The 21267-nt window shown below is 33.7% G+C and overlaps 3 protein-coding genes across 3 annotated transcripts; 2 read left to right on the top strand and 1 right to left on the bottom strand.

The window, feature by feature from the left end:
* Window positions 1–1639: 1639 nt before the first annotated feature.
* LOC130797126 (kinesin-like protein KIN-1) lies at window positions 1640–9721 on the top strand. Its single transcript, XM_057659610.1, has 15 exons — window positions 1640–1974; window positions 2072–2174; window positions 3542–3585; window positions 4199–4228; window positions 4300–4422; window positions 4519–4544; window positions 4688–4769; window positions 5090–5131; window positions 5215–5248; window positions 5352–5427; window positions 5494–5713; window positions 5791–5882; window positions 6528–6642; window positions 6724–6903; window positions 8232–9721. Exons 1-15 carry the CDS (start codon window positions 1846–1848, stop codon window positions 8334–8336), a joined length of 1401 nt encoding a protein of 466 aa, XP_057515593.1. The 5' UTR covers window positions 1640–1845; the 3' UTR covers window positions 8337–9721.
* Window positions 9722–15010: 5289 nt separating this feature from the next.
* Window positions 15011–16956, top strand: LOC130796865 (GDSL esterase/lipase At1g54790). Its single transcript, XM_057659285.1, has 5 exons — window positions 15011–15500; window positions 15582–15779; window positions 15868–16034; window positions 16116–16386; window positions 16470–16956. The coding sequence occupies exons 1-5, from the start codon at window positions 15263–15265 to the stop codon at window positions 16736–16738; spliced, it is 1143 nt and encodes a 380-aa protein (XP_057515268.1). The 5' UTR covers window positions 15011–15262; the 3' UTR covers window positions 16739–16956.
* On the bottom strand, window positions 16949–20107 carry LOC130796866 (UPF0603 protein At1g54780, chloroplastic). The gene is made up of 3 exons (XM_057659286.1): window positions 19544–20107; window positions 17540–17732; window positions 16949–17352 (listed from the first exon to the last, which is right to left on the bottom strand). The coding sequence occupies exons 1-3, from the start codon at window positions 19991–19993 to the stop codon at window positions 17105–17107; spliced, it is 891 nt and encodes a 296-aa protein (XP_057515269.1). The 5' UTR covers window positions 19994–20107; the 3' UTR covers window positions 16949–17104.
* Between the last annotated feature and the right edge of the window lie 1160 nt (window positions 20108–21267).

Genomic DNA, 21267 nt, shown 5'->3' with positions numbered 1-21267 from the left:
TGGCTAATAACGATTATGGAAGATAAATTAGTGCTAAAATATACAATGGAAGATTCAATAAGTTTCAATTTTCAAGCAGAAGATTATTGTGGCAGGGGTTCCACTCTAGTTATATATTAATTTATATATAATTAAGTGGTAAAAAAAAAAGGAAGGAAATGGACTTTGGATCAGGGTCCATTTATAACCCTTATTCAACTCTTATTTTTTAATTTTTGTAAGTTAAGTTTTAAGTCAAACCCTTTTCAACCCTCCCCCATATACAACCCTTACAATGAAGGGTTGGATCAAGGGCCCCAATTGAGATCCCGCACAAGTCTAGTCTTTACAAAGACTTTTTATGGCTATAATCATCAACACACATTAGTGATAATAATATGTATAACATTTATATATGAGGAATTTGTTTAGAGTTTGTTTAACATATGTTTGATATGAAAATGTATGATGTGACATGAGCTTATCGTTGCATTTTGAAAGTTATTTTCCGACTATCCCAAGTTTATATAAACGAGACTTTTCCAAGGCTAATACACTCACCCATAGCAATGTACATTCAATACTAAAGATGTGGAGTAAATACCATCCTGCACGAGTGAACAAAAGAAAAGACAATAAAATAGGAATCATGTGTTCCCAAAAGGATTATACACGCACTATATTTAGACACTTTCCAACATTCATATTCCAACTTCATTAATCTTGGTCAAAGATCATAAATGTGATTTAATAGGATTCGTATGAAATCACCCCCATGAATAAGAATATAGTTGATGGAAATATTAGTATGAAATCAGTTGATTAATGGCAAACCAATAAAATCGTAACGGTAACTTTGAGGAGTTACTCTTTAAGGGTCCATTTATTCAACAAATACTAATTAAAATATTAAGATAATCATAAATTCTTTTACACTATGTTTGAATGTAAGTGAGAAATTAGAAAAGTAAATTGAGGACAAAAACTCTTTCACATTTTAAACAAAACAAATCTTATTAATTAATAAGAAAAAATCACAACAAAATACATTAACCTTTGGAAAAAATGCATAACCATTAACCATAATCAAACTATTTATAGAAATTAGTATGGAAACTCGTGCAATGTACGATTTTTTTAGCATCGACATTTATAAATATATGATACTAAAAATAAAGTTAGATAGCAGTAAAAACACTCAATTTTGACAGTTATACATATAAATTAACTTTGTAATTTTAAAAATTGTCAATAATATATTATACAATATATTATATTCTCTAGTTTATTCAATTTAATTACTATAAATAAATTCTAGTTAAAAATACTTTAATTGTAGAGATATTGGTCAAGATTAAATGATATGTTATTTTTATCCAATAAATAAGTTTTATTTAGCAAATCCTCTTTAATTGTTACACTTACAATTTTCAAGGTTTTTAAGTATAATATATGATTTTTTGAATTTAAATCAATTATGGAGTATATGCTAGATCCATTTGGAGTGCTCTAACGATTAACCCAACACATCAGGACAATAGCCAAGTCATTTCTAGCCCATCTCAATTTTCCCGCCAACACAAACCTCTTCATTTCGGTTCTCAACTTCTCATCTCTCTACTTTCATTTTCTCATTTCTCTCTCATCACTCACTAGCTTTCAGTCACACACTTGATGAATTTCTTAACTTCATCCATCAAATAACTTCTTCCAATCTTCCTCTCTGATTATTTGAGTAGTTCTTATAGTACATTACAACAACAACAATAACGATACTTACATTTCATTTTTAAAAGAATCTCTCGCAAATTTGATCACCATTAGAATTCGGTTTTTAGGTTTGATTTCATCCTTAAAATTTGATCGATGAGTGAATTGAACATGTCAAAAGTCACAGTTTGCGCTCGATTTAGACCGTTAAGTTCTAGCGAGATTAAGGATCACGGCAATTTCGTCAGTATTCATCGCATTGATGACGAAAATTTCAATTTCAAGGTTTAGTTTACTTCTCATATATCTGTAATCAATTTATTTTGAAGATAATACATTACATTTCTTCTGATTTCTGAATATATCTGCTTTGAAATTGAAGGATGAAAAAGATGGAGATCTGAGTTTTACCTTTGATAAAGTTTTCTACGAGGACTCTGCTCAAGCTAGTGTGTATGAAGTTTTAGCTTTGCCGATTGTTCAAGGTGAAAGTGAAACACTTATTATTTTGAATAAAGTTGCGCTACATTTAGGTTAAAAATTTTGTACGCAAGAAGACTCAAAATTTGGAATTATGAACAAAAAAAAGAAGTAAACAATAATAAAATGTAAGTGCGGCTTCTCCATCTGAAAGGAGTTGATTCTGTTAGAGTAATATAACATATCTTACTACCTCAACCATCGGTTTAAACTTTTGGTTGAATTGGTTTCTTGACATGGTATCAGAAGTCATAACAAGAGGTCACATGTTCGAATCTCAACCATCCTTTATTTAAAGTGTAATATTCGGCACCTATGCGCATCCACACTTCTAACCCAATGGAATCTCGTGTGAGGGGACGTGTTAGAGTATATAACATATCCTAAGTCCTCAACCATCAGCTTTTAGTTGAGTTGGTTCTATTGTGCCAAGCACCAAATCAACTAAAAGCTGTCATCCAGATTGAGGTGATGATGGTCAAGGCAACGCTCGAGGTGATGATGATTACTTGAGCAAAGGAAGCAGCAGTCACAAGCACCAAGTTGAGGTGCTCGACCAGTCGAGCAAATGGGTCGAGCTGTCATCCAGAAGCAGATCAGAGTGATCAGTAGAGGCGCTTGACCAGGTCGAGCAAGGTTGCTCGATCGAGCGGGCAACATCAGCAGTTTTTTGCGACTTTCTGTTTTAGTTGCGGGTTTTGTTTGGGCTTTAAGCCATTGGTCCTAGGGCTTCTAATATGTGCTATGCTATATAAGAGAGGCTAATATTACTAGGAGTAAGAGGAGAGGCAAATACGCTAGAGAAACTAGGGCATTGGCCATTAGAGTGTTCTCCTTGTATTAGTGCCATTTGTGGAGTTTCACCATTAAAGGTGAAACTTTCATGGGTTAAGAGTGAGCTTTTAACTATTGTAAGTTGAGTCATTAGTGTAATGTTGATTATATTAATGATAAGATACTTTATTTGAGGGGAGGTATCATTAGATACCTCATAAGCAAATTGTGTTGATTTTTTGTTGTCCTCTTGTTATTCTCTTTTTTTTACTCATCTTTTACATCTTATTCTACCATTGTTGGGTCCTAGCCATTCTCTTTCAGTTTCTTTTGACAGATTCACTGATCTTTGACGATTTCTGAGAAATTTTAAGCGTTAGAAAATAAAATTTTATGGATTCTGTTTGAATATGGAATTTTAGTTACTTGTAAGATGAAAACTGGATAAGCAGTATGCCTACTAATTGCTGTTACATTTGGAAATTTTATTTGTCTCCTGATGTGTCAGATTGATTTAAATGAAAACTAACTGAAAAATTTGAAAATTGTCCGATAATTTTTGTATGGTATGTTCTCTTATGTTATGTAAACATTGCAGATGCTGTTAACGCGATCAATGGGACAATACTCACCTATGGCCAGGTAATTTCTCTAGATGTTTCTCCCATTTATGCACCTTTATGAATCCTTGTGGATAGTGTTATGTTTCCATAGAATTTTGATGATTTTTGTTTTGTTTTTATAACTTTTTCTTTTGTTTTAAATGGTCTTCTAAAGCATTGATACAGATTGAAATAATAAGAAAAAATATATGTTTTGGATTACTATGAATAACAAATGTATGATTTTAATTTGGAATAATCTTTTGTTCTACAATTTTGTTAGGCTTTTATTAGTGAGAGCCTAATGGCTAATGGCTTGATTGATAGTTGTCTGAACTTTGATGTAATACGTATGTAGGAAAATGCATTCTCTTGCATGATGATTTTACTACTCCTATAAAAAGCTTTCAAATATTGTCTCCATAAAATTCTACTTGCGTACATCCAAAGTCCCGATTTGGGGAGTCAATTTTAGTTGCATGCATTGGATGCAATTTCATGATAACTGAAATTTCTAATCTGCTCAGCTCAAAGTATCAAACGTTTAAAGCACATTAAAGTACACAACCTTTAGCGCTTCTCAGAAGCCTCTAAGGGGCTTATGATTTGATTCCAAGTACTAATCAAGTTAACCTACTTTTGCTTGGTCACAGACTGGTGCAGGCAAAACTTACAGCATGGAGGTAAGTTCTTTTGTTAACAATACTGATTTATAGATATATATGAAGAGCTTACTAATGAGCCTTTACTTAAGGGACCTGGCATCAACAACTGTAATGCTGAGAGGAAAGGTTTAATTCCTAGAGTTATTGAAGGACTTTTCAATATGATCAATTCTTCACATGGAGCTACTGCATATTCAGTTAAACTCTCAATGGTATTATGACTTACTTTGCTTTTGTACTTAGGCTTTATAATATTATGTGAGGTTTTTGTTGCTTCAAAGGGCTTACTCATCCATAAACTGTTGCAGGTTGAGATTTACATGGAAAGAGTGAGGTTGGTATCAGTTTTAGGATCCACAAAAATAGACATAAGCTAGTTTTTTCTGGTGGAAAAGCTAGAAATTGCCATATTACTATGCTTACTTTTAAAACTTTTGACCTAGATCTTTAAGCAATAAACATGATTATTCTTAACAGGGACCTGTTTGATTTGTCGAAGGATAACATACAGATTATGGAAAGAAAATCACAAGGACTTCTACTATGTGGAGTTACTGAAGTGAGTTTACTTTTCCAAGGCTTTGTCATGTTTAAACTACTAACAGGAAAATTTTCATCTTAGGTAGATTCCTTATCCTTGAATCTTTTGCCAATTATCCCTAAATTAAGATTGTTGCCCATGTGAATTTAACACATTTCTCCATGTGGAAAATCATCAACTTGTTGCTGGATGATTTTGAAATTCCAGGCCATAACAAAGCTCAACTCCTAGTGATAATTTTTCAGAAGTAGAGATATATAGTCACAATGCCATTTTCTTTTGTTGATTGATCAATTTTGCATCCTCACTTGAGTATACAATAATGTACACAATTTCAGATCCCAGTGCTGGAAGCTGCAGAAGCAATGCATATCCTATCTGTAAGTTGGAAAAAGCTACAGATGTTTCTCAGTCATACTCATATTTTTGCTTCTGAGTTCTGACTATAGGGTCACTAATGCAGAATGGTATTGCAAATAGAGCAGTTGGAGAGACCCGTGAGCATCTTCTCTCTGTGTCTATCAAGTGTTTGATGACCAGTACATTAACACATACAATGGATAGTAAATCCTTTCTTTTTCCCAATTTTGACCTAAATAGAGATGAACGTAGCTAGTAGCAGAAGCCATTGTGTATACATATTCACAATTCAGCAAGAATTGGCAGATGATAAAAGGTGTTTTCTTAATTTTATGTCCAATATACTATTTGCATAGGTTATGGATCTGAGATCAGTTTGCAGGGTCAAAACGGGGAAATTGATTCTTGTGGACTTGGCTGGCTCTGAGAAAGTGGGGAAAACTGGAGCAGAAGGGAAACTTTTGGAAGAGGCGAAGACTATTAATAAGTCCCTTTCTGCCCTGGGGAATGTTGTAAATTCACTCACATCTAGCTCAGTGAGCAAGTTGACCCACGTCCCTTATCGTGATTCTAAGCTTACTCGAATACTACAGGACACACTGGTTAGATTTTCTTTCGGTCCTGGTTCATACTTCAAAGGGAATTTGGTTTGTCTTGAAATTCTAAATTGATATTTCAGGGAGGTAGCTGCCGAATGGCATTGCTGTGTTGTTGTTCCCCAAGTTCTTCAAACGCATCAGAGACTCTGTCCACCCTTCGCTTTGGTGCCAGGTTATTTTGTTGAACTGAGATTCCCTTTTCAATTAAAATTATTGCAGCACGTTAAGATTTTAGATGATTTAACTTATATAGTCTCAAGTCTATCTAATTGTTTCTTTTTTTCTCATTTGCTGACAGTAGTGTACTGTGTAGTAAGATCTTTGTTCAATTTAACTTAGATAACCTCTACTGTAGCCTGAAAATGTTAGCGTAAACTCTACTGAAGCCTGAAGGCATGACTTGTGCTAATGATAACTAAGGAAAACATTAAGTAATTTATTTTCTTGGGCTTGAGATAAGTATATTTTTTGTTCATTGGCACAGAAATTATTTGGCATTGCAACTGTTCCTTCATCCCAGGTTCTGTTCATCTAGTTGTCCCTGCCTCACTTCGTCTAAATGACTTGCACATAACTTCATTGGATGTGAGATTTTTAGTTCATTGGGTATGAGTTGCCGTCTTTTTTCCGTTCCCAAACCCAGATCATAGTTTTCCTATAAGCGGGATACACTGAGTATGATGATGATGATGTTCACCTTGCATACTAAATGAATAAATGTGAATGCTTTTTGAGTGATAAGGTTGAGCATTGTGAATCTTGAAAAGAAATAATCCTGATAAAGCTGGGTGATCTTTTTATCTTCTGTATGGATCAGGGCGCAACATATAAAAGCAGCGCCTTGCGTTGTCCCATCTGAAGACAAGTGTAGAAAGATGCAAGAATCCGCTTTCCAGAACAAAGATGTTGCATGTGAGAGACTTCTGGACAAAGTAAGTTTTCTGGATCACTTGTGAGATGATGCTCGAGTCTCTGAACTGTTTTTTGTTCAAGAATATTACTTTCTGTTGTAGCTAAAAGACAGAATGGGTACTGAGGAAGTGGAATTGCTTAAAGAGCTGTTAATACTGGAGGGAATCATGAATTATTCATATTCAATTGAAGACTTAGAATTGGATTATGACAATGTCACGTCAAATATCATCTCATCCCAGCAGAAAGCTTTAGAAGATCTTGTTTCCACAGTCGACGAGGTAAGAACAATTTTATGCCTCTTTACTCGCTGTACATGTTGCATCATATTTTCATATAAGTTTAGTAACACTACGTTCGATTCAAACACTTTTGTTCTTCCTTGACTTGTGAAACTAAGCTCAAGGGTTTCTGAGTCTTGGATACTCTGACTTCAGCTTTAGGGTGTTTTTGGATAGCAGGTAATGGAGGGAATGAAAAGGGAGGGATTTGGAGAGATGAAAATTTTCATGTTTGGATAATAAAATGGTAGGAAAGAAATTTGAAGTGATTAGATGAATGATTTTTTTTAAGGTTTCAATCTCACAAAAAATAAAAAGGTTTGAGGAGATCTCTCGTCTCTTTTTTTTTATTTATTTTTCTTTCCATCCCTCTTCAACAAACAAGAGTTACTTTCCTTCTATTCCTTTCTTTCTTACCCTTCCCCTTCCCCCTTCCTCTTCTCTTCCTTTTTTCTCTCTCTAAAATTATTATCCAAACATAATGTAGAGTAATTGCAACTACTAGAATGTAGTGGACGAAGAGTTTGTTAGAGTATATAACATATCCTGGGGCCTCAACTATTAGTTTAAGCTTTTGATTGAATTGGTTCCTTGACATGGTATCAGGGCCAATGTGACAAAAGGTCACGGGTTCGAATCCCAACCATTCCTCCTTTAAAGTGAAATATATAACATCAGGTATGAGGAGGGCCTATGCTGCATCCACAATTCTAGTCCAATGAGCTCTCATATGAAGGGGTGTGTTAGAGTATATAAGATATCCTGGGACCTCAACCATTAGCTTTTAACTTTTGGTTGAGTTGGTTCCTTGACAAAATTAATTTGTGAGTTTAATCTATTACCACAGATTCCCCTCTGAAATGTGAAGTATGCACTATGCAGACAAAATGCGATTCGCAAGATAATAATTAATCATTAAATTTGAAGGAATATAATTCGTTTTTCGCTGCAGCTCAGGAACTATTTTAACTTTGTTGTAGAAGCCAAGGAATATATGAAGGATTTGATTTACGAATAACATATTACATATGTAATTGTATAATGAAAAAGTGACTTAATGGAGCAACTCTTCAGTCACCTCATTGTAGAAGCAAACATTCATCACGTATTCTAATTTCTGAACTTTCACAGCATCATCGAGCTTCCTTCCTTTTCCTTGACCTAATTAAAATGTTATCCAACCAATGAAATATGGACAATTGCTCGATGAGTTGTGCTAACTGAACTAGTGATTTTATATATTATCAGTGCACAACGCTTATATGCTTACTTATTCTTGCTGATTTATATTCGATTATGTATGTACTCTGATTGAGATCCCTAAGCAGCTTAAGATGCAGAACAAGGTTCTCAAAGCCAAGCTTGCAACTGCAGAAACTACAAATTTGTGGAATCAATTCTCAGGTGTTTTTAGTTTCCTCAGGCTTCGGTGAGCTGCTCATTTCATATCACAGATGATATTTGTCACTGAAACATGCATGTTAAGGTACTGACTTTATACTTCTAATCACCAAATAAAAAATCGAAGATTTAGAAGGATTTAACTTGCAGTACATGAGTTTCCTGACAGTAATGATACTGTAATGTAAATGAAGTTCACATTCCATATGATTAATAACTAACAGTGATTTGATTGTCATTTTATTGAAATATGTTCATATCACCTTGAAAAGCATCATAGATGATGTACAAGATTCCTTCATCCAAAGTGTACAAACATAGGTGCAAAGTTTCATTTAGCTATAACCTTTAGATACCCCACAAATAATCTGCACCAATTTCATTAGGTCATACTGCTCGATATATCCCTCACCTGACCCAGATGCTAAGATATGTTAAAGATGCTCATAGACCATGGCGAAGATATGTAGTCCAAAGCGTGTCTGCAATCTCATCATAAAGAAACAACTCCGAGAATCGTGGGTTAGCCTATAATGATTGAGGGCTTTCCTTGTCGCCCTTGTGATAGAGATTTGATTCTCACCACCTATATAAAGAATTAACTCTTTTTCCCATTGCACAAAAAAAAAGAAACCACTCCGTTCTCCATCTTTGATAGAAAACACTCCAGTGGTTGTAAGAGTAGACGATATTATCCCATATATGCAGTTTCTTGTCATAATCTTGAATGAAGTCTGAAACAAATAAGGACTTGGAACAAAATTTACCAAGAACAAAGTGTTAGGATTATTGGTGACTTTTATTCACTAAGTAATCAAAATAATGATTAAAGAAAATTAATCATATTAGTTAGTGTAAGTAGAAGAGGACACAAGTACCATTTTATGGTTGGATGAGTGGGAATCAAACAAGTACCATAGTACATTGTACTAGTGGTAGTGGGAACTTGGTTGTGTGTATTTTGATGCATGTCTTGGGCTCCAAGGAAGACATTCAGAGCAAGTACTAAGGAGTAAGAGTAATGGGGACCATAGAGGTACGTGGAGAAGCAAGAACAGAGCAGGAAAAGGCTGGCCTGCAGCCACTTGGTCGAGCCATGGTCGAGCGACCATGCTGCCAGCTTCTGTGCGTATCTACTGCTGCATGCTGTCTTATATGTTGCTGCCCCCTTTTGCTCTACATCAAGCCCTACATCTTCCCCTATCAATTCGCCCTTATATCCTTAGTTATTATTGCACCAAAGTCTCATACATAAAGCATCCTTGCTTAGCTTATTTTTCTCCCAAAATTAGCTCCTCTCTTCTACACATAACCTCCATTATAATTCCTCTCAAAGAAATTATTTTATTTTTATATATATTGTAAATATTTTATTCAAATAATATTTATTATTGTGTAATATTAAATTTTTTAAAATCATCATTGTACACGTCCTACATATTTAAATGCAATACAAAGAAAAAGAAATATTCATAGCAAATATTTTTTTCAAGGTATCAAGAATTTAATTTTAACCATATTCATAATCTCTTCTTCTGCCTCTTCCGTACTTCAACAACTTGTTACCTTCATACTTTTTTTTATCTCTATCTCCATTGCAACCTATTATGGAAGCACACCCAAATTTGTATTTGGCAACCTTATAAACATCATGGCCGATGTTCTCAACCAAACAAACAACTTTGGCGTCCAATATGGACATCTACTACCATGGGCTCCTCCCTTGTACATTCAAGCTAATTATCACACTTTTGGGCGTACTCCACCGGATTCTTCTAGATATATGGATACGAGAGCTGCATCTCACATGACATTCGATGTTGGTAATTTCTTTTCTTATTCTAATTTAAGCACAAATAATGGAATTACTGCTAAAAATGACCATTCTATTCCTATTAGTGGACGTGGTAATGATAAAATTGTCTCCTTTAATCCTCCCTTTTTACACATATATGTTCTTTATGCTCTAAAACAAATTATGAATTTAATTTATGTTGGTAAATTTACCACTAATAAAAATGTCTCAATTACTTTTGACCCCTTCCTTATCCCCATATTTCTTTACTGCTTTGGCCCCTTCTCTTTGCATGTTGGTTTGGGATATCTAGAATCTACCATATCAGATTTTCTCGGAAAACAAAATCCATTTCTTGTGCTATAACAAACATTTCTAATTTTTGTCAATTTTATCTGCTTGGTAAACATATTAAATTGTCACTTATTTCTTCTATGAATATTATTTATATGCTTTATGACATTATTTATAGTGATTTTTGGACTTTTCCCTTTTTGAGGACTAATAATCATCATTTTTATGTGCTTTTCTTGGATACTTTCTCTAAATTTCTATAGACTTTTTCTATCTCTCAAATTTCAAGGTTATCCTTCTTTTAGACTTTTTAGAGCACACATCAAAACTCAATTTGATCGGAAAATTAAAAACATTCAATGTGATAATCGTTATAGCGATTTTGGTAATACTACTTTTTATAAGATATAAGTAAAAAATGGCATATCTTTTCGTTCCTCTTGCCCTCAAACTCCTTCGCAAAATGACAAAGCTCAAAGAAAAATTTGCACATGAGAGCTCTTCTATTGGCCCTCACGATCCTAACTCAAATTCTGGTCCCCCTGACCCAGATCATACAACTTTCTCCCTTGATCCTATCGAGCAACATAATCCTTTCCCTACCTTAGTTTCTATGTCCAATGAGAGCCACAACCCAATGGAAGCCTCCAAACCAACTACCGCAGGTGGGCATTGATTATGGAGAGAGATACAACCCCATTGTGAAACCATTAACAATTTGTAATGTTCTTGGTCTACCTTTGCTAAAAAGTGGTCTACCAATCAGTTGAATGTTAAAAATGCATGCTTATGTAGGAAATTGTTTTCTGTCGATTGAATAAGTCATTATATGGTTTGCATCTTTTTTCCTCATATCATCATCACTCTTGTTTCATTTATGTTGATTGGGCTGGGTACCCTAATACTCGTCATCCTACTTTAGAGTTCGGAGCACTGTGTTTTTAGGTGACAATTTGTTGTCTTGGTCCTCAAAACGGCAAGCTACCTTATCTCGTTCCAATGCTAATGCCAAAGCCGAATATTTGTGGAGTTGCCAATGTAGTATCTGAATCTTTTTGGCTTCACAATCTTCTACTTGAGCTTTATTGTTCCATTCCAAAGGCTACTTTGGTGTATTATGATAATATTAATGATGTGTATCGGTTTGGCAATGATGTTCAACACAATGAAAGGGGCACATTAAAATTATTACTCATTTCGTTTGTGAAAAAGTTGCTTGTGTTTCATCAGTATATAATATTGCATACATTTTCACCGAAGGCTTTAATTTCCTTTTATTATGTTTCAAAAATTTTGAACAGTCACAACATTAGTGAACCTCCCGACTCCACTATAACGTGTATTAGAATATTAATAATAATATCTCAACAATATTATTTTCTAGCAATATTGTAAATATTGTAATTAATAATAATAATATCTAAATTGTAAATATTTTATTCTACCAATATTTATAATTGTGTAATATGTAGTTTCCTAAAATCATCATTTTTCTATATATTTTAATGGAATACAAACAAATATTCAAGACAAATATTTTCTTTTCCAACAAACTTGTTTTTTCATTTGAGGATAAGTTAGAGAATTCATATATATGAGGAGAAAAGATTATACAAATGTTAGTTGTGGTATAAGACATATGAAGTGGTAGGAATTAATGGAAAATGAGATAAATAATCAAGGTTAAAAAAATTTTAAATAATTTATAATTTTTTTATTACAGGAAACTTTAGTTACATGATCAAAGTAAACCAACTAAAACAAGATTTAATACTCAATTTATATTGATAATAATTAACGCAATTTAGCAAATTTATTGTGAGAGACAAGGATGAGATGATTAGACCATAAATCTAATATACAGGTCAGAAAATCTCTAACAATACTAATTTGAAAAGAAGATATCTTACTATTAAGGATGTCGGTAAGATATTTTTTGCAACGGATTTCTGATCTGGAATCATCCCAATCCCCCGAAAGTCATGGTTTTTGTGGATGTCAAACTTATTTATGAAATGAAAGATGAAGAGCTATTACTTTTAATTGCTTTCTTGAGTACATCACTATCTCCTTCAAAAATAAGATAATTCATAGAGAGATGCATAATAAAATACTAGGTCGACTCAATTTCAAAGGGTGATAGTTTAATATCTAACCACGTGCATACAAATCATACATACCATTAATTTTAGACAGTTTGATGGATATGAGTTGTCGCCGTCTTTCCCGTGTGGTTACGTCTCTTTATCATCTCGAGCCGGGGGACTCCTTTGGTCGCGCTCTCCTTTATGGATATGAGTTGCTGCCGTCTTTCCCTCCCCGGACCCTGTTCATAGTTTTTCTATGAGCGGGATACACTGGGTAGGATGATGATGATGATGAATAGCATAAGACAGTTTGATTATGAGAATGTTATTTGTCTTTTTTTCATTGGACGTTATTAATGGAATTTGACTAATTAACATTTATTTTTGGATTTACTATATTTACGAATTTGTATTTTTGAAAAAATGTATACATTAATGTATGCAATAAATTACAATTATTTTAATTACACTATTATATATAAATGTATTGTTTAAAAATTATACTAGGAAATATATGATGTACTGTTTAGAAAATTATATATTATATAATAAATTATTGGAATTACACTGTAATATATATGATATACTGTTCATAAAAGTATACTGTGAAATGTATTATGTACTATGTAGAAAATTATACCGCATGATAAATTATACTGCAATTTAGGAAATTACTGAAAGTACCTAATTGCCCTTTTTTCCAGCAATTGTTCTTTTAAACTGAAATGACATAAAATTTATTTAATAGATCATTAAAATCAATAATTTACATTGTTAGACTACCATAATTACATTTTTGAATTTAAGGAAAAATGTCAAGAATATTGAATTGAATGTCAATTTGGCAACAAATAAATTAATGCAAAAAAGCAACCAATGATAATCACTCTGTATGCAATCAGACTACCTCAACTATCAAATATAGTGCAATAAAAATCAATCAACTAAAAATATTTTCTAATTTTTGGTAATGCAATTATTTCTTTTTAAAAATGTATTAACACTTTAATGACAGAAATTACAATATAAATAGTCTAAAATTCGTATATAAAAATTCGTATATTGTACGGGTTTCTATCTTAGTTCATTATAATTCAAAACCAAAGATCTATATATCCTTGATCCCCTCCAAATAAAAGACCTTATGGGCAGTTTTAGGCTCATTCAAGGTGCCCGACCGCTTAGAGCCTAAAAATTAGGGGCCCCAAATTAATTTCAAGATACATTTTTTTTTTGTATATTCAAGTTTTGTAGTTCATAATAATTTTTCGCTTTTAATATATTTGTTTGTTTATAAGATGAAATGTGTCTTGTTATTGTGTTTATGAGCAACATTCAAGCATAAACTATTTCTTTTAAATGTAATATTTACATTTTGACGTTAATTATTTTTATAGGTGATTAATACGTAAAGGCCCTAAGAACTCCATTTCGAAAATAAATAAAAAAAATTATAGGGATCCTGTAATATTTACTCCGCCCATACATGTAGCAACATAAAAAGTTGAGTTTTCCAAGCTTGGTTTTGATTTTGGGATGGAGTGAAGAATGCAAAACATAGAGAAACGCCAATGTGATAGGCCACAGAAAACTTTGGTGTTGCTATCCGTAGAAGATAATTATGAATAGTTTGCTTCTTGATGATAGGAAAGATTTAAGATAGTGTATGCCCTACCTTCATCACCATATCACTCCACTTGATTACTAAAATGCCCCTCCAAGTAAACCCTCAATTAATTAAAGTGATTACTCCAAATATAATTCTTAACAAACAAAAATTTTTAAAATGTTCATATTTTTAATTTTAATTTTGTTAGTTGATAGACTTTTTGATCTTGTTGTTTACAAGCCAATCATTCTTTATCTTTTGTCAAATTGTATAATTTATATTATATTGTATGAGAATTTTACAATGATATGATATTTGATATGACAAAAAATATTTTTAATCAAAATTTACATCAAACTTGAATATTTCTAATTATAAAGGGAGTTTTTTTTAAAAGAATTTTAGGTTTTTTAAAATTGAAAGTCCAAGCATCACACCACAATAATGTTTAATTTTCTGGGAATTAGATTATAATATGTGCAGCGTATGGGTAGAGTTTCTAGGTCTATTCTAAAATAACTATTCTAACTCTATCAGATTAGTTATGCTTATGACTGATGAGCTCATTTTCAGTCCAATCAAATATTTTCCGATCTCATCAAATTTGCTACATTTGCATTTTCAGTTTGAGACCTTTTTACGACATTTCTTTATCACAATTTTATTAAGATGTTGCTTAGTGATAACAAATATGTTTTGGATTAACCTTGATATCAAACATCATCTATTCATCTACAACTTTACATAAATAAAAAATGCATATGATTTAATGAGTTATTTTAGTATAGTCATTCGTAATTCAAAACTAACAAAGTATGAATCTTTGGCCCATCGAAATAAGACAGAACGAGCCTTTTATAAAAAATGTAACAAATTCAATGGTACGAAAGGAGTAAACAGTATTAATTCAACCACTCTAACCAATGTCCAATGACCACACATTCACATCCAGGGCATATTTGGCAATTTGGAATTGAAGCAGGGGATTTCTGTTGGATTACCATTATTCAAAGCAAGCTTTTCTTTGCCCATGATTTTCAGTTTATCACCAACCAATTCTTAATATTTTTTTCCTTTTTTATTTCTCACACTTTCTTGTCCTTCTCTTAACAACTTATAAAGGTTGTTCTGCAGCAATCATATTACATCTCCATAGCTGACATTGCACCAGACATGGCCACCATCAGTAACTTATTTCTCCAAATTCTCCTCTTAACATCCATATCCATATCTTATGTCAGATCCATAGATTTTAACTACCCAGCAGTTTTCAACTTCGGCGATTCAAATTCCGATACTGGTGATCGCGTAGCTTCAGGCCTTGAGGAGATTGATGATCCCTATGGAGAGACTTACTTCAAAAAACCGTCAGGAAGATTCTGTGACGGGCGTTTGATCGTTGATTTTCTCAGTAAGGACTTCACTGTTTTCCTATGTTTTTTATGTTCCTGTCTTGTGTCTTCCCATTAGTAGTGTGTTTGATTTCTTGCAGTGGATGAACTTGACTTACCCTTTCTCAATGCCTATTTGGATTCTGTCGGCGCGCCTGTATTCAGAAAAGGTTGCAACTTTGCTGCAGCAGGATCAACGATTCTTCCAGCAACTGCATCATCAGTTAGTCCCTTCTCATTTGGAATTCAGATGGCTCAGTTTCTTCGATTCAAAGATCGAGTCCAAGATTTAGCTAAAAGTATGCATTCTCCCGTCTTTTGGGATATTCGAAAAGAAATGAGACCATGTACTGGAAAATGTCTGATCAAATTTCCGATTGTTCTCAGGTAGGAAAGTTGACAAGTATATCCCGTCACAAGATTCCTTCGGAAAGGCTCTTTACATGTTCGACATAGGCCAGAACGATGTGGGTGGTGCATTTTACTCAAAGTCGCTTGATCAAGTTCTTGCCTCGATCCCATACATTTTACAAGAATTTGAAGCAGGCATCGCAGTAAGCTTTAACTATAACTCAGATTCTATGAAAACATAAAAGTTGTGTTTGTTTGAATACCATCTGTCGTTTTTTGTTCAGAAATTGTATGACGTGGGAGCACGATTCTTTTGGATTCACAATACAGGTCCAGTAGGATGCTTGCCCCAGAACATTGCCAAATTTGGGACTGACCCATCAAAGTTGGACACACTAGGGTGTGTTGCAGGACACAACCAAGCTGCTCAGCTATTCAACCTGCAACTCCATGCCCTCTGCAAGAAGTTACAAGGACAATATGCAGATTCGAATGTCACGTATGTTGATATATACACAATCAAGTCTAATCTTTTGTCAAACTATTCTAGATATGGTGGGTTTCCGAACTTTTAACTGATCCTGTTCTTGTTTTCTTCATTTTTGTCCTGAACATCTACTTTAACCCATGATCTGCAGGGTTTGAACAGCCAATCATGGCTTGCTGTGGATATGGCGGCCCTCCACTAAATTACGACAGTCGAGTACCATGTGGGCAAACGAAAACCATAAATGGCACCTCGGTTACTGCTAAAGGATGCAGCGACAGCACAGAGTATATCAACTGGGATGGCATTCATTACACAGAAGCAGCAAATCAGTATGTTGCATCACAGATCCTTACCGGAAAATATTCGGATCCGCCTTTCTCTGACCAGATGCCATTTCTCTTAAAGCTCAAGTTCTAACTTCTAGATAACGACGATGTATACTAAATTTAGACCCCAAAAGAATGTAAAGTACATATAATACAATTCATTGATCCTGAATTATGGATTAAATCACATTTTTATTTTTATTTTCAATCAATGACAAGAATTTACATCACATTTGAATTCTTTATGGAGGATGCAGACATGTAAAATGTTAAGTTTCATTGCCATGACTTGAGACATTAACAAAAGAATTAGTGCACATGATAGATTTACTCATAGCCCTTAAATAAGTACCTCATCAATCAGTTGTTTACATGGTCAAACATTTTAGTTGATTAATTATGTATGTGTACATATTCTTTACAAAAATTCACAATATGGCATAAATCAAAAAACAGCCTATTTTTTGGAAACATATGCATAATACTGTGCCATAGGGACTACGAATGCAATGACCAATAAGCCTCCAACCACGAGACTAAATTGACCTCGTTTTTCTTCAGTCTCTTCCTTAGTCTTGAAGTTCGACTCTCGCTTGTTATCCTTGAATGATGGACCACCAGGGTCGGGAAGACCATCAATAGCAGCCACTAACCGCTTGGCGCTGCTATAAATGGCTTCGTTGTATTTCTCCTCAGTTGCTAGTACTGCAAGTACAATTTTAACCATCATCAATATTTCATCTCCATAACTAATCTTCTTTCTTGGATTTTCTTATGAGTGACATTACATTTAAGCCATCTTGTAAAAAAACAGAACTTTTTGGCTATTGAATAGTTTTTAAATTTAGCACGAGAGCACAAGAAAGGGCATTTTTATAACAAGGTTTTTTACCAGGAAGATTCTCAGACAAAGTTGAATCAAGAACAGTTTCTCCAACAGCCTGGATAAATGAAGGTCCACCGGTAATTGCCCCTTCCTTTTGGCTGGTCACAAGGACAACTATCCCTTTTTTATCACCTTCCTCGAGAGTTGGGTACCATTTCTCCAATACTTGGTCGGCATACTCAAATGCATCGGCCTTGCTCTGGAAGAAAATAATATCAGCTTGAGCCAATCAGTATCTGTAGTTACTATTCTACATATAATTTAACTTGCAATCAACAATCAAAACAATCTAGTGACAATTTTAGCATAATAGGGTATGAAACCAAGTCCTTGTGTTACTCGGATTCTTCATTTTTGATTCACTTACTTGTGTCCGATCCTTGATGCTCGGACATTGGTATAGCACTTAGACGCTAAAATTGAATATTTAGACGTCTTCGACACTTGGACATGTCTAGTATCCGACATCAGTACCTAAATCCAAATCCAAGTAACATGGAAGCCAACTAACTTAGCTAATAAAGTCATTTGGGTGGGGGGATGAGATCAAAATCTTGTATTTATGCTTCCCTTGTAGCTCTCCATGCACCAAAAAGATACATTGAATTGAATTCCTTCAGTAATATCTTTCAACTTATCAGACTTGTCGATATCTGATTTTTTATAATGGAACATCCCAGTCTTATACATCAAGAGGAATAACTACATATATTTGAGATCTACACTTAAAACTAACACAAGGTTCACATTGAAGGATTTAGAGCGAACAGAAGGGGAGAGATTTGGAGGACGGATTTTCTATTACTTAGATACCAATTTGGAAGGGAGGGATTTGGAGGGATCAACTCCCTTAAATGTATTAAGAATAAAATCTCTCCAAAAGTGAAAAGATTTGGGTTTCCCTTCTCTTCCCTCCTAAACAAACAGGAATTCCCCTCATAATTTCCTCTATTCCTTTCTCTTCCCTCCGCTCTCCCTTCCTTCCGTTGTTTTCGCTCCTAATTCCAAGATATTCATCCAAACCAAGTTTTAAGAAACTGATGTTGCAAAGCTCCAACTAAGTATTACAATGATCTCTATGTAATACTCGATAGAACTAGATATTAAGCAAAAAGGTCAAATCCCCTCTCTTCATCCATGAATCGGAACTTGTTGCTCTATCCAGAGTCGAACCATGTTCCTGTTCTTATCTTTCATATTCGCAGTCTTTGTCCACTTCTGCTGATCTCGCCACTAATCTTTTTCTGCAATATTCCTTTTGTGATCTTGATAAATATGGGCTACTAACTATCCAACAAACACATCCGCGCAATGTTTCCATTGATATGCAAGATTCATTGTGTTTGTGTACAAAGTGTCAAAACAGCAACCGAAAAAAACAAAGAGCCCCATGCAACATACTATCTTAATTTAATCTTTGGCCTTCTCTAATATATACCCCAAACATTACTAAACTAATAGCATTAATAATCTTCACTTGGAATTCAATATTATAATGATCCTCTACATATTCACTTCTCTATTCATTCCTATCAATAATCTCTTGCCCTATGCTATATCAAAATCAAATTCTTCACATTATTCTTTTACTCCCTTGAATTGTCCTAGCACACACTAATTTCCAATGTTGCATCCATTCCACTCCAATATGATGACAAAAACACTTACCCAAATCATAATATTACATATATTGGGTCTCTAACTCTCACCCATAAGCTCAAGCTTTTTGTTCAGTTGGTTTCTTGACATGATATCAATCACCAGAGCTAATGGGACATTAGTATCACAAGTTCGAATCTCATCTAAGTAATGCGTTGCATTGACATTTAACTGGAGCCTCAACCATAAGCTTAAAACAAAAAGAAAATGAAAATAATGTATTATCCTTTGAAGTACTAAGACATATAATTAATTTATAAGCTAAACAAACAAAAAGCTCCATTATAAACATTTATATATGAATCAAGATACTAACATTAAGAGACAAAGATGAAATTAAACAAAACTTACAGTTAGTTTCCGCACTGTGATGAAATTAATATGGAAATTCTTCCTAGACTCTAAATCAGACAACAACCTTTTGAGATCAGACTTGGTGACCCGACTAAGAACTCCCGCATCATCAACAACATATGATTCTTTGGGCGGACCATCATTTAGAACATCAAATTCAGAAGCTCCAGCAAAAGAAATTGGTAAAATGGGGGTGAAATTCAGTGCTAAAGACAGAGCAAAAGCAGCTAATCCTTGTTGAATGGGAGAAAAACAATTTGTGGGTATTGTAAAGGATGGTGATTTTTGAGGGAAATATAGGTTCTTTTTGAGGGAACACGAAATGGTTTTTGTGTATGATAGTGAATTTGATCTGGGTTGAAGAGAATAAGAGATAAAATTTCTGGGAGAAGAGGGTTTGTGATTGAGAAGTGGGGAAAATGTGGGAGGAGAAAGAATGGTTTCCATTTGAGAGAGAATTTGAGGATTAGTGCGTTTGAGGGAGGAAATTCATCAAGGATAAAATGGTTATGGTTTGTGAAAATAGTGAATATTTTCTGTGATGTTTTTTTGATGGCTTGGGGATTTTGGGTGGTGTGTATTTGTTGATGTTAGATTGTTTGAGTGTAAGGCGACCACAAGATAACTTCTATGGAGCATAAGGCATGGGGTTATAAGAGGGTCCCTTTGTTAATTTGTGTTGTGGAAGGATTCTGCTTTATTGGGTGGGGTGGGGGGAGTTTTTGAATATTGTTGAAGCCTAATTAAGAAAAATTAACTTGGTGATGGTATTACTTAGTTACATAGGGTTGTTGATATTCAAGTAAAACATCTTAGGATCCGTTTGGTAATCGATACTAAATGATGGGAATGGTTATAGAAAGTTAGTGTAATTTTATTAAAAATATCTCTTGACAAGTTTAATGGACATGGTTATACTTCTTCAACAATCTTATTTTCTTCACAAAATTCATTCCAATGCATTATTATTTGACAAGTGATAATGGAAAATTGTGAACAAAAAATTTTTTTATGATTAAACTTTTATTACCATTTGGAATGAAATGATAAATATCATGAAAATTTACACAACAAATTATTTTCATTCTGACCATTTAATTACGATTACCAAATGGGTTGTTGGTGCTAGCTTGAGGTGAGCAAAAAATGATAAAGAAAAAGAAGAAAAATAGTAATAAATGTTAGAAAGTAGAGAGAATATATAAGGAGAAAGAGTAATAAGTAGTGAATTGAGACGATATCGCACTTGACTATGTATTAACTTATGAATTAAAACTAATCACAAACTAAGGATGATGAATGAATAGTGTAATAATTTTAATAATATAAGTAATTTGGAATAGAGGAAGTAAATTTTTAAAGATCATCGTCATCATCTTATCCGGTGTATCCCGCTCATAGAAAAACTATAAATAGGGTGGAGAGGAAAGAAAGGCGGCAACTTATACCCATAAAGGAAGTAATTTGTAATAATTTAAAAGATGTTTGTCAAAATAATTATCACTTGAAAATGATGACAAACTGAAAATCATGACAAATTTTGAAACGAATGCTTCATATGATGACATTAATAAAATTTGACAAGAAATATATTCATGAAAACTTTTTAGCATATCATCAAGGGAAACAATTACGATTGATACGAGTGAGTGCATCTTTATTAGAATTTGACTAGGGATAAACTTAAAGTTTTTTTGCCATGTTTGTTGTCGGTGCATATG

This window comes from Amaranthus tricolor, chromosome 12 (genome assembly GCF_026212465.1).
Source record: "Amaranthus tricolor cultivar Red isolate AtriRed21 chromosome 12, ASM2621246v1, whole genome shotgun sequence".
NCBI lineage: Eukaryota > Viridiplantae > Streptophyta > Magnoliopsida > Caryophyllales > Amaranthaceae > Amaranthus > Amaranthus tricolor.
Note: the sequence above shows the minus strand (reverse complement) of the source record. Positions and strands in the feature narration are given on the sequence as shown.